This window comes from Oncorhynchus gorbuscha, unplaced genomic scaffold (assembly GCF_021184085.1).
Source record: "Oncorhynchus gorbuscha isolate QuinsamMale2020 ecotype Even-year unplaced genomic scaffold, OgorEven_v1.0 Un_scaffold_3975, whole genome shotgun sequence".
NCBI classification, from domain to species: domain Eukaryota; kingdom Metazoa; phylum Chordata; class Actinopteri; order Salmoniformes; family Salmonidae; genus Oncorhynchus; species Oncorhynchus gorbuscha.
The window spans coordinates 1-13,411 of NW_025748101.1; the positions used below are offsets into that span (position 1 = coordinate 1).

The 13,411-nt window shown below is 44.8% G+C and overlaps 1 protein-coding gene across 1 annotated transcript in view; it reads left to right on the forward strand.

Moving 5' to 3' along the window:
• Positions 1 to 11,491: 11,491 nt before the first annotated feature.
• Positions 11,492 to 13,411, forward strand: part of LOC124028287 (tumor protein D54-like) — a gene marked incomplete at both ends in the record, with an annotated part of 28,825 nt that continues 26,905 nt past the window's right edge. The window contains 2 exons of the mRNA XM_046340391.1: positions 11,492 to 11,655; positions 11,887 to 12,035. Of these exons, the coding sequence (XP_046196347.1) occupies positions 11,492 to 11,655; positions 11,887 to 12,035 (313 nt within the window). The remainder of the gene's footprint in view (positions 11,656 to 11,886; positions 12,036 to 13,411) is intronic.

Consider the following 13,411-nt stretch of genomic DNA (forward strand, 5'->3'; position numbering starts at 1 on the left):
ACTAGGAACACCAGCATTTAGTTAGATATTACTGCACTGTTGGAACTAGGAACATTTAGTTAGATATTACTGCACTGTTGGAACTAGGAACATTTAGTTAGATATTACTGCACTGTTGGAACTAGGAACATTTAGTTAGATATTACTGCACTGTTGGAACTAGGAACACCAGCATTTAGTTAGATATTACTGCACTGCTGGAACTAGGAACATTTAGTTAGATATTACTGCACTGTTGGAACTAGGAACATTTAGTTAGATATTACTGCACTGTTGGAGCTAGGAACACCAGCATTTAGTTAGATATTACTGCACTGTTGGAACTAGGAACATTTAGTTAGATATTACTGCACTGTTGGAACTAGGAACACCAGCATTTAGTTAGATATTACTGCACTGTTGGAACTAGGAACACCAGCATTTAGTTAGATATTACTGCACTGTTGGAGCTAGGAACACCAGCATTTAGTTAGATATTACTGCACTGTTGGAACTAGGAACACCAGCATTTAGTTAGATAGTACTGCACTGTTGGAACTAGGAACACCAGCATTTAGTTAGATATTACTGCACTGTTGGAACTAGGAACATTTAGTTAGATATTACTGCACTGTTGGAACTAGGAACACCAGCATTTAGTTAGATATTACTGCACTGTTGGAACTAGGAACACCAGCATTTAGTTAGATATTACTGCACTGTTGGAGCTAGGAACACCAGCATTTAGTTAGATATTACTGCACTGTTGGAGCCAGGAACACCAGCATTTAGTTAGATATTACTGCACTGTTGGAGCCAGGAACATTTAGTTAGATATTACTGCACTGTTGGAGCTAGGAACACCAGCATTTAGTTAGATATTACTGCACTGTTGGAGCTAGGAACACCAGCATTTAGTTAGATATTACTGCACTGTTGGAGCTAGGAACACCAGCATTTAGTTAGATATTACTGCACTGTTGGAACTAGGAACACCAGCATTTAGTTAGATATTACTGCACTGTTGGAGCCAGGAACATTTAGTTAGATATTACTGCACTGTTGGAGCCAGGAACACCAGCATTTAGTTAGATATTACTGCACTGCTGGTGGCTTAGAAACATTTAGTTAGATATTACCAAAATGTTGGACAGGAACATTTAGTTAGATATTACTGCACTGTTGGAACTAGGAACACCAGCATTTAGTTAGATATTACTGCACTGTTGGAACTAGAACACCAGCATTTATAGATATTACTGCACTGTTGGAACCAGGAACACCAGCATTTAGTTAGATATTACTGCACTGTTGAACTAGAAACCCAGCATTTGAACACCAGAACATTTAGTTAGATATTACTGCACTGTTGGAGCTAGGAACATTTAGTTAGATATTACTGCACTGTTGGAGCTTTAGTTAGATATTTTCAATTGAACATTTAGTTAGATATTACTGCACTGTTGGAGCTAGGAACATTTAGTTAGATATTACTGCACTGTTGGAGCTAGGAACATTTAGTTAGATATTACTGCACTGTTGGAGCTAGGAACATTTAGTTAGATATTACTGCACTGTTGGAGCTAGGAACATTTAGTTAGATATTACTGCACTGTTGGAGCTAGGAACATTTAGTTAGATATTACTGCACTGTTGGAGCCAGGAACACCAGCATTTAGTTAGATATTACTGCACTGTTGGAGCCAGGAACACCAGCATTTAGTTAGATATTACTGCACTGTTGGAGCCAGGAACACAAGCATTTCCCGACACCCGCAATAACATCTGCTGAATATGTGTATGTGACCAATACAATTTGATTAAATTTTGAATTACCTCTGAGCCCCACCCCTCCCTTGATATTGAAGAGTTTCGGGAACATTTCAACCGCCTCGTTGCCCTAAACGAATGAAGAAACGTTGTGTCGACAGTAATGTCTGCTTTTGTGACACTTAAAAAAAAAAACAATTTGCTGTGGCACATTTTTAAAAGAGACGGGCTTCACCCTGACCACAGGGGCTCCAGGATTTCCACACCCGCAATAACATCTGCTGAATATGTGTATGTGACCAATACAATTTGATTAAATTTTGAATTACCTCTGAGCCCCACCCCTCCCTTGATATTGAAGAGTTTCGGGAACATTTCAACCGCCTGCCCTAAACGAATGTAAAGAACGTTGTGTCGACAGTAATGTCTGCTTTTGTGACACTTAAAAAAAAAAAACAATTTGCCGTGGCACATTTTTAAAAGAGACGGGCTTCACCCTGACCACAGGGGCTCCAGGATTATATCTAGCAACATTGCAACTGTTTGACTGACAATATTGTTAGGAGATAGATGGGAGGGGTTGAATGGAGCTGAAGGGACTGGATGGTGCTGAGAGATAGACGGGAGGGGCTGAATGGAGCTGAAGGGACTGATGGTGTTGAGAGACAGATGGGAGGGCTGAATGGAGCTGAAGGACTGGATGGTGTTGGAGAGATAGATGGGGAGGTTGAATGGTTTTCGAAGGACTGGAGATGGAGGACTGGGAGGGGTTGATGGAGCTGAAGGGACTGGATGGTGCTGAGAGACAGATGGGAGGGGTTGAATGGGAGCTGAAGGGACTGGATGGTGTTGAGAGATAGATGGGAGGGGTTGAAGGAGCTGAAGGGACTGATGGTGTTGAGAGACAGAGGGGGAGGGGCTGAATGGAGCTGAAGGACTGGATGGTGTTGAGAGATAGATGGGAGGGGTTGAATGGAGCTGAAGGACTGGATGGTGTTGAGAGATAGATGGGAGGGGCTGAATGGAGCTGAAGGGACTGGATGGTGTTGAGAGACAGATGGGAGGGGTTTGAATGGAGCTGAAGGACTGGATGGTGTTGAGAGACAGATGGGAGGGGTTGAATGGAGCTGAAGGGCCTGGATGGTGCTGAGAGATAGATGGGAGGCTGTTGGAGTTGAAGGACTGATGGTGTTGAGAGATAGATGGGGAGGGCTGAAATGAGCGAAGGACTGGATGGTGCGTTGAGAGATAGATGGGAGGGGTTGAATGGAGCTGAAGGACTGGATGTGTTGAGAGACAGATGGGAGGGGTTGAATGGAGCCGAAGGACTGATGGTGTTGAGAGACAGATGGGAGGGGGTTGAATGGAGCTGAAGGACTGGATGGTGTTGAGAGATAGATGTGGAGGGGCGAATTGAGCTGAAGGGACTGGATGGTGTTGAGAGATAGATGGGAGGGGTTGAATGGAGCTGAAGGGACTGATGGTGTTGAGAGACAGATGGGAGGGGTTGAATGGAGCTGAAGGGACTGGATGGTGTTGAGAGACAGATGGGAGGGGTTGAATGGAGCTGAAGGGACTGGATGGTGTTAGGAGATAGATGGGAGGGGTTGAATGGAGCTGAAGGGACTGGATGGTGTTGAGAGATAGATGGGAGGGGTTGAATGGAGCTGAAGGGACTGATGGTGTTGAGAGATAGATGGGAGGGGTTGAATGGAGCTGAAGGGACTGGATGGTGTTGAGAGGTAGATGGGAGGGTTGAATGGAGCTGAAGGGACTGGATGGTGTTGAGAGATAGATGGGAGGGGTTGAATGGAGCTGAAGGGACTGGATGGTGTTGAGAGATAGATGGGAGGGGTTGAATGGAGCTGAAGGGACTGGATGGTGTTGAGAGACAGATGGGAGGGGTTGAATGGAGCTGAAGGGACTGGATGGTGTTGAGAGATAGATGGGAGGGGTTGAATGGAGCTGAAGGGACTGGATGGTGTTGAGAGACAGATGGGAGGGGTTGAATGGAGCTGAAGGGACTGGATGGTGTTGAGAGACAGATGGGAGGGGTTGAATGGAGCTGAAGGGACTGGATGGTGTTGAGAGATAGATGGGAGGGGTTGAATGGAGCTGAAGGGACTGGATGGTGTTGAGAGATAGATGGGAGGGGTTGAATGGAGCTGAAGGGACTGGATGGTGTTGAGAGACAGATGGGAGGGGTTGAATGGAGCTGAAGGGACTGGATGGTGTTGAGAGACAGATGGGAGGGGTTGAATGGAGCTGAAGGGACTGGATGGTGTTAGGAGATAGATGGGAGGGGTTGAATGGAGCTGAAGGGACTGGATGGTGTTGAGAGATAGATGGGAGGGGTTGAATGGAGCTGAAGGGACTGGATGGTGTTGAGAGATAGATGGGAGGGGTTGAATGGAGCTGAAGGGACTGGATGGTGTTGAGAGGTAGATGGGAGGGGTTGAATGGAGCTGAAGGGACTGGATGGTGTTGAGAGATAGATGGGAGGGGTTGAATGGAGCTGAAGGGACTGGATGGTGTTGAGAGATAGATGGGAGGGGTTGAATGGAGCTGAAGGGACTGGATGGTGTTGAGAGACAGATGGGAGGGGTTGAATGGAGCTGAAGGGACTGGATGGTGTTGAGAGATAGATGGGAGGGGTTGAATGGAGCTGAAGGGACTGGATGGTGTTGAGAGATAGATGGGAGGGGTTGAATGGAGCTGAAGGGACTGGATGGTGTTGAGAGATAGATGGGAGGGGTTGAATGGAGCTGAAGGGACTGGATGGTGTTGAGAGACAGATGGGAGGGGTTGAATGGAGCTGAAGGGACTGGATGGTGTTGAGAGATAGATGGGAGGGGTTGAATGGAGCTGAAGGGACTGGATGGTGTTGAGAGACAGATGGGAGGGGTTGAATGGAGCTGAAGGGACTGGATGGTGTTGAGAGATAGATGGGAGGGGTTGAATGGAGCTGAAGGGACTGGATGGTGTTGAGAGATAGATGGGAGGGGTTGAATGGAGCTGAAGGGACTGGATGGTGTTGAGAGATAGATGGGAGGGGTTGAATGGAGCTGAAGGGACTGGATGGTGTTGAGAGACAGATGGGAGGGGTTGAATGGAGCTGAAGGACTGGATGGTGTTGAGAGATAGATGGGAGGGGTTGAATGGAGCTGAAGGGACTGGATGGTGTTGAGAGACAGATGGGAGGGGTTGAATGGAGCTGAAGGGACTGGATGGTGTTGAGAGACAGATGGGAGGGGTTGAATGGAGCTGAAGGGACTGGATGGTGTTAAGAGACAGATGGGAGGGGTTGAATGGAGCTGAAGGGACTGGATGGTGTTGAGAGATAGATGGGAGGGGTTGAATGGAGCTGAAGGGACTGGATGGTGTTGAGAGACAGATGGGAGGGGTTGAATGGAGCTGAAGGGACTGGATGGTGTTGAGAGACAGATGGGAGGGGTTGAATGGAGCTGAAGGGACTGGATGGTGTTAGGAGATAGATGGGAGGGGTTGAATGGAGCTGAAGGGACTGGATGGTGTTGAGAGATAGATGGGAGGGGTTGAATGGAGCTGAAGGGACTGGATGGTGTTGAGAGACAGATGGGAGGGGTTGAATGGAGCTGAAGGGACTGGATGGTGTTAAGAGACAGATGGGAGGGGTTGAATGGAGCTGAAGGGACTGGATGGTGTTGAGAGATAGATGGGAGGGGTTGAATGGAGCTGAAGGGACTGGATGGTGTTGAGAGACAGATGGGAGGGGTTGAATGGAGCTGAAGGGACTGGATGGTGTTGAGAGACAGATGGGAGGGGTTGAATGGAGCTGAAGGGACTGGATGGTGTTGAGAGACAGATGGGAGGGGTTGAATGGAGCTGAAGGGACTGGATGGTGTTGAGAGACAGATGGGAGGGGTTGAATGGAGCTGAAGGGACTGGATGGTGTTGAGAGATAGATGGGAGGGGTTGAATGGAGCTGAAGGGACTGGATGGTGTTGAGAGACAGATGGGAGGGGTTGAATGGAGCTGAAGGGACTGGATGGTGTTGAGAGATAGATGGGAGGGGTTGAATGGAGCTGAAGGGACTGGATGGTGTTGAGAGACAGATGGGAGGGGTTGAATGGAGCTGAAGGGACTGGATGGTGTTGAGAGACAGATGGGAGGGGTTGAATGGAGCTGAAGGGACTGGATGGTGTTGAGAGATAGATGGGAGGGGTTGAATGGAGCTGAAGGGTTGGACCTAACAAGATAACAAATGAAAAACATACCGGGTCTGTAAAATATAAATAATTCTTATTTTCAATGACTGCCTAGGAACAGTGGGTTAACTGCCTTGTTCAGGGGCAGAACAACAGATTTGTCAGCTCTGGGATTTGATCTTGCAACCTTTCGGTAACTAGTCTAGCGCTCTAACCACTAGGCTAACCTACCTCCTCTACGCTCTAACCACTAGGCTAACCTACCTCCTCTACACTCTAACCACTAGGCTACCCTGCCGCCTCTACACTCTAACCACTAGGCTACCCTGCCGCCTCTACACTCTAACCACTAGGCTACCCTGCCGCCTCTACACTCTAACCACTAGGCTACCCTGCCGCCTCTACACTCTAACCACTAGGCTACCCTGCCGCCTCTACACTCTAACCACTAGGCTACCCTGCCTCCTCTACACTCTAACCACTAGGCTACCTGCCTCCTCTACACTCTAACCACTAGGCTACCCTGCCTCCTCTACACTCTAACCACTAGGCTACCCTACCTCCTCTACACACTAACCACTAGGCTACCCTGCCGCCTCTACACTCCTAACCACTAGGCTGCCTGTATCCTCTACCTCTAACCACTGGGCTACCTGCCTCCTCTACACTCTAACCACTAGGCTACCTGCCGCCTCTGCACTCTAACCACGAGAGCTGCCTGCCCGTCTGAAGATCTCTACGTAGGCAATGATTTAAATGATTTACAGTGGCATTGATGCTTTCATGTTGTGTGAGATTTGGCATAAACCCCAAGGATTTTTAGTTCTATAAAATGAAACCACCCCTGTATAGCCTCCACATTGACTCTGTACCGTACCCCCTGTATATAGCCTCCACATTGACTCTGTACCGTAATACCCTGTATATATAGCTCACGTGACTCTGTACCGGTACCCCCTGTATATAGCCTCCCATTGACTCTGTGCAGTACCTGTATATAGCCTCCACATTGACTCTGTGCCGTAATACCCTGTATATAGCCTCCACATTGACTCTGTAAATGTACCCCCTGTATATAGCCTCCACATTGACTCTGTACAGTACCCCCTGTATATAGGCTCCACATTGACTCTGTACCGGTACCCCCTGTATATAGCCTCCACATGGACTCTGTACAGTACCCCCTGTATATAGCTCTCACGTTGACTCTGTACCGTACCCCTGTATATAGCCTCCACATTGACTCTGTACCGTACTTATATAGCCTCCACGGTGACTCTGTACCGTAATGCCTTTCGTATATAGCTCCACATTGACTCTGTACCGTAACACCTGTATATAGCCTCCACATTGACTCTGTAACAAATAATGCACCCTGTATATAGCCTCCACATTGACTCTGTACCGTAATACCCTGTATATAGCCTCCACATTGACTCTGTACCGGTGCCTCCTGTATATTGCCTCCACATTGACTCTGAACCGTAACACCCTGTATATAGCTCTCCCAGTGACTCTGTACCGTAATACCCTGTATATAGCTCTCCACATTGACTCTGTACCGTAACACCCTGTATATAGCCTCCACATTGACTCTGTGCCGTAACACCCTGTATATAGCCTCCACATTGACTCTGTACCGTAATACCCTGTATATAGCCTCCACATTGACTCTGTACTGTAACACCCTGTATATAGCCTCCACATTGACTCTGTACCATAACTACCCTGTATATAGCCTCCACATGACTCTGTACTGTAACACCCTGTATATCTCAGCATCCACATTGACTCTGTACTGGTACCTCCTGTATATAGCCTCCCATTGACTCTGTGCCGTAATACCCTGTATATATAGCTCCACATTGACTCTCAAAATTGCCTCCTGTAGTATAGCCTCCACATTGACTCTGTACCGGTACCTCCTGTATATAGCCTCCACATTGACTCTGTAATGTAATACCCTGTATATAGCCTCCCATTGACTCTGTACCGTAATACCCTGTATATAGCCTCCACATTGACTCTACCGTAATACCCTGTATATAGCCTCCACAGTGACTCTGTACCGGTACCTCCTGTATATAGCCTCCACATTGACTCTGTACCGGTACCTCCTGTATATGGCTCCATTGACTCTGTAACAATACCCTGTATATAGCCTCCACTTGACTCTGTACCGTAATACCCTGTGCAGCCTCCACATTGGACTCCTACTGTAATACCCCTGTATATAGCCTCCATTGACTCTGTACCGGTACCTCCTGTATAGCCTCCACATTGACTCTGTACCGGTACCTCCTGGGTATAGCCTCCACATTGACTCTGTACCGTAATGCCACGTGGCTATAGCCTCCACATTGACTCTGTACCTAATCCTCTATATAGCTCTCCACATTGACTCTACCGTAATACCCTGTATATAGCCTCCACATTGACTCTGTACGTACCTCCTGTATATAGCCTCCACATTGACTCTTTACTTCAGTACCTCCTGTATATAGCCTCCACATTGACTCTGTACCATTACCTGTATATAGCCTCCACATTGCGACCTGTACCGTAATGTACCTGTATATAGCCTCCACATTGACTCTACCGTATACCCTGTATATAGCCTCCACATTGACTCTGTACCGTAACCCTGTATATAGCCTCACATGACTCTCTACTGTTAACACCTATATATAGTTTCATTATGACTCTGTACCGTAACACCCTGTATATATAGCTCCACATTGACTCTGTACGTAAATCCCCTCTATATAGCTCTCCCATTGACTCTACCGTAATACCCTGTATATAGCCTCCACATTGACTCTGTCACCGGTACCTCCTGTATATAGCCTCCACATTGACTCTCTGTACCGGTACCTCCTGTATATAGCCTCCACATTGACTCTGTGCCGTAATACCCTGTATATAGCCTCCACATTGACTCTGTACCGTAATACCCGTATATATAGCCTACATTGACTCTCCGTAATACCCTGTATATAGCCTCCACATTGACTCTGTACAGTAACACCTATATATAGCCTCCACATTGACTCTGTACCGTAACACCTGTATATAGCCTCCACATTGACTCTGTACCGTAACACCCTGTATATATAGCCTCCACATTGACTCTGTACTGTAATGCCCTGTATATAGCCTCCACATTGACTCCTGTACGTACCTCTGTATAGCTCCACATTGACTCTGTACCGTACTCTCCTGTATATAGCTCCACATTGACTCTGTACCGTAATACCCTGTATATAGCTCCACATTGACTCTGTACCGTAATACCCTGTATATAGCCTCCACATTGACTCTACCGTAATACCCTGTATATAGCCACGCTATTGTTATTTTCCTGCTGCTCTTTAATGATTTAAGATAAGCATTTCTGCAGTCTACACCTGTTATTGTGCATGTGACCATACTTCTTAATCTTGTCCTGTGTCTGAATATGAGAATTTGGAAACTATTGATGTCTCAGTTTTTAATGCTTTCTTCCCTCGCCTCCTCTTTCAGATAATTAAAATAAATCTGTCTGTTAGTAAATGGTTTTTCCATCCCACTGATTCTGTAGTCTTGTCTTCACACAGATGACTTGGTGAATGGTTTTTAATGACCTATGTCAAGATTACTTTAGAATATCCATAATACATTGTCTGCCTGTACCTGATTTTATTTTAAATGACCACACTCGCTCTTTAAAAAAATAAAGTTAACTTGGACTAAATGACAGTGACATGCTCTCGCATCCCCCATCTCTGCCAATAGTTTTTAATGATTCTTTACAGGAGATATAGAAAATATTAGATCCCAAAACTGATAGTAGTTGGCTCCATTACCAGCATTTCTGGTCAGGAGGCGCTTGAGGCAAATCTACTTTGTGACAGTTTTGCGGCTTCCTTTTGCACATTGGAGCAAATATCCTTTCGAGTCCCTCCTTGATATGTTTCCTCACATGAAGACCTTCTCCTGCCTCTTGGATGTGGTCCCTACTGACTCCTGTTGGCCCTAACATTCTGTCTATTGTAAATCGTTCCTGTTGGCCCTAACATTCTGTCTATTGTAAATAGGTCCTGTTGGCCCTAACATTCTGTCTATTGTAAATAGGTCCCTGTTGGCCCTAACATTCTGTCTATTGTAAATAGGTCCCTGTTGGCCCTAACATTCTGTCTATTGTAAATAGGTCCTATTTGGCCCTAACATTCTGTCTATTGCAAATAGGTCCTGTTGGCCCTAACATTCTGCTCATGTGTAAATAGGTCCTATATTCAATGGCCCTAACATTCTGTCTATTATGTAAATAGGTCCTGTTGGCCCTAACATTCTGTCTATTGTAAATCGTTCCTGTTGGCCAGTAACATTCTGTCTCTGTTCCAAATCCCTCTCATTTTATAAAGCCCGATCTAGACCACTCCTGACTAAATAATTATAGACCTTTCTCTATCTATCTATATAAAAAATATATATATATAAGATTTTGGAGAAAGTTGTTTTCAAGCAATTTGAGTATGAACAACTTATTTGGAAACCTCCAGTCGGGTTTCTGTCCACTTCACAGCACGAAAACGACTTCATTGAAAAACCGTAATGACCTTCTGTTGGCAGACGGTGAATCTATCTCTAGTCCATTTGGATCTCAGTTCTGTGTTTGATACTGATCATAGCATCCTTGTTGACTGGCTGGAGAGGTGGGTGGGAGTCTGCTGCCTCGACTGGTTCTTCGTGGCAGATGTTTCTCAGTGAGAATGGGTGTTTCCTGTATCGTCCCGGCACCTATTCACTATGGTGTCCTCGGTCAATTCTGAGACCAACCCCCCTCCCCATGTATATCCTCCACCCTTGGTGACATCATTCGCAGCTTTCAGTTTCGCTGCTATGCAGATGAGACACAGCTCTATTGACAAAGACCCAGTGCCCAAGCTAGCGCAGTGACCCTTCACCAGTGTCTTGCTGACAACCAAATGTTGAATGTCTGTAAATTTTTTGTATTTAAAATTGTTTTTTTTTTAAATGTAATTTTAAACATTTTTTAAAATTCAGCTCAATGATATAAAATCTAAGGTGGTTGTATTTGGCAGCCCACGTGCTGGAACTCAGATGGCAAATAACCTCTTTTCATTTGTCTACAAATCTCTACGAGCCAGGATGCAGCCAGAGATTCTCTGGCAGGGCACTGTTGACCATTCCCAAGGTCTTTAGGTTGACGGCGAAAGGAGGCGGGGCTTTAGGACCCCTGGACTTAGTAGAGGTGGTCTGCCAGAGGAGATCCAGTGCTGATACGTTGCTGAAGAGACACTTTTTTGTTTATTTATTTTTTTATGAAGATGCTTTGTATGTCTGTAATTAGCTATCCTTTTGTTTACCTGTTTTTGTTAGCACTTTTATTTGATGAAGTACTTTTTGTTACTTGTATTGAAAAGCGCTGTATCAATAAAGTTATTATTATTATTACTGTAGATGACACTAACACATCAATTCAAGGCCTTCTACTCTCTCTCTCTCTCTTCTCAACTCAGCATGTTTCTGCTCTACTTTCTTCTACTTCATAGACAATTTGAATTTCTCTAACAAGGGCCTGGGCACTGCAGGAGGAGCAGACCCTCGGACTGATGTCCCCGTGGAGTGCGGAGCCGTGGGGGTATCCTCCATCAACACGCTACCCCCGGGGCTCACAGAGGAAGAGGCTGAGGAGATCCGCTCTGAGCTCGTCAAGGTGTGGTTCTGTCTGCCGGTGTCTGTCGGCTGGAATCAATATAGGCCTCGTGTTCTGTCTGTTTATTGTCCCTGTTCTCTAATCTGATCACAACCCTTTTTGACTGAGTTTGATTTACTAATAATCGGTCCCACGGACATTTGAGTGGATCTTTTTGTTTCAGACCAGGGTAATGTTCATAACTAGGTTTGGCCCAGCCAGTGGTTGACCGCTCTGGTGTGTTGCTGTCAGGTGGAGGAGGAGATCAGCACCCTGAGACAGGTGCTCTTGGCCAAAGAGAAGCATTCTGCTGAGCTAAAGAGGAAGCTGGGGCTGAGCCCCCTCAACGAGCTCAAACAGAACCTCACCAAGGGATGGCAGGATGTCCAGACCTCTAATGCGTAAGTAGAAGATCCTTAAAAAAAAATTGAGACCTTACATTTAAAAAAAAAAAAATGTATCTGTAATATTCTTCTTCTTAGGTTGTTAAAATAACATCAAGTTATCGCTTGCAGTAACGTCAGGCAAACGATTGTTCTAGACGCTCTCTGCTGTTCCGTTCTATCCTTCTGGCCTGGTCAGGGCTTTTAGTAGAGACCGGAGTGGCCCTGTGGGTATGGGTCCACAGCTGTTAGTACACTGAAGTGAACATCGAGGCAGATGTGATCCGTAGGCTTTTTACAATCACGTCCGTCTACTTCGACCTCTGACCCTACTCAAATGTTCCTTTTGCCGTTTATGATGACTCGTGCTGTAAGTTCAACGTTCAAACGGCCCCGTTGCGTTTTATATAAGTAGCATGATTCAAATCAAAACGTTATTGGTCACATATACACATGGTTAGCAGATGTTAATGCGAGTGTAGCGGAAAAAAATGCTTGTGCTTCTAGTTATATTCTAGCATATCATCGTAGCATCTTTTAGATGTGAGGTAAGAAGCCATTTTAAATCGAGGCTTCTAAATCCTGTTTTCAGTCTTGCAATGACACCATATATTACCAAGTCAAAATAGAGGGAGCAAAAACCTTTTATTTTTTTATTTTATGTTAATAGTGAAGGTGTATCAGTCAGCATCAGTGATTGAAGTTTCAGAAACTAATACAAAAAAATAAATATATATATATATTTTTTAAATGTGTGCACTCACTGTACTGTGTTATCTTTGGATAAAAACATCAGCTAATTTAAATATTTATTACTAAGGCCTTAGTTAATGGATTCTCTTCCTCCTCCTCAGATATAAATATTAAAAAATATATATATATATATATTTTTTTGTATATGGGAATTGAACCCACAACCTTTTTAGCGTTGCTAGCGTCATGCTCTACCAACAGAGGACTCGCCAGATATATCTCAGCACGACAAAACTTAAGTGTCTTGCATACTGAATGCCTGATTTCTACTGTCGTGCTGGCCAGGCTACGTTTCTGGAGCCAATCTGGAAAGTTATTGCTGAACAATTTTAGTGCTTTTTTCAATGTTCAGTTTGACTGTTTATATATTAATTATTTTAAAAAAATAACAACTTTAAATGCATTATGTGGATTGAATGTTTTAACACAGAATCAAATACTGAAAGTCCCATGATGGTAGTGACTGTCCATTACTGTTGATCACTTACTAACCGTCATCCACTTTAAATATTTTCAGTTATTGTGTATATTACATTTAGTTTTATTTGATTACTTTATATTTTTAGTTCAAGTCATCTCATCTCTGTAGTGCTGCTGCTCACTATTTTTAGTAGTTTTCAAAGTAATTAAGGTGTGATTTT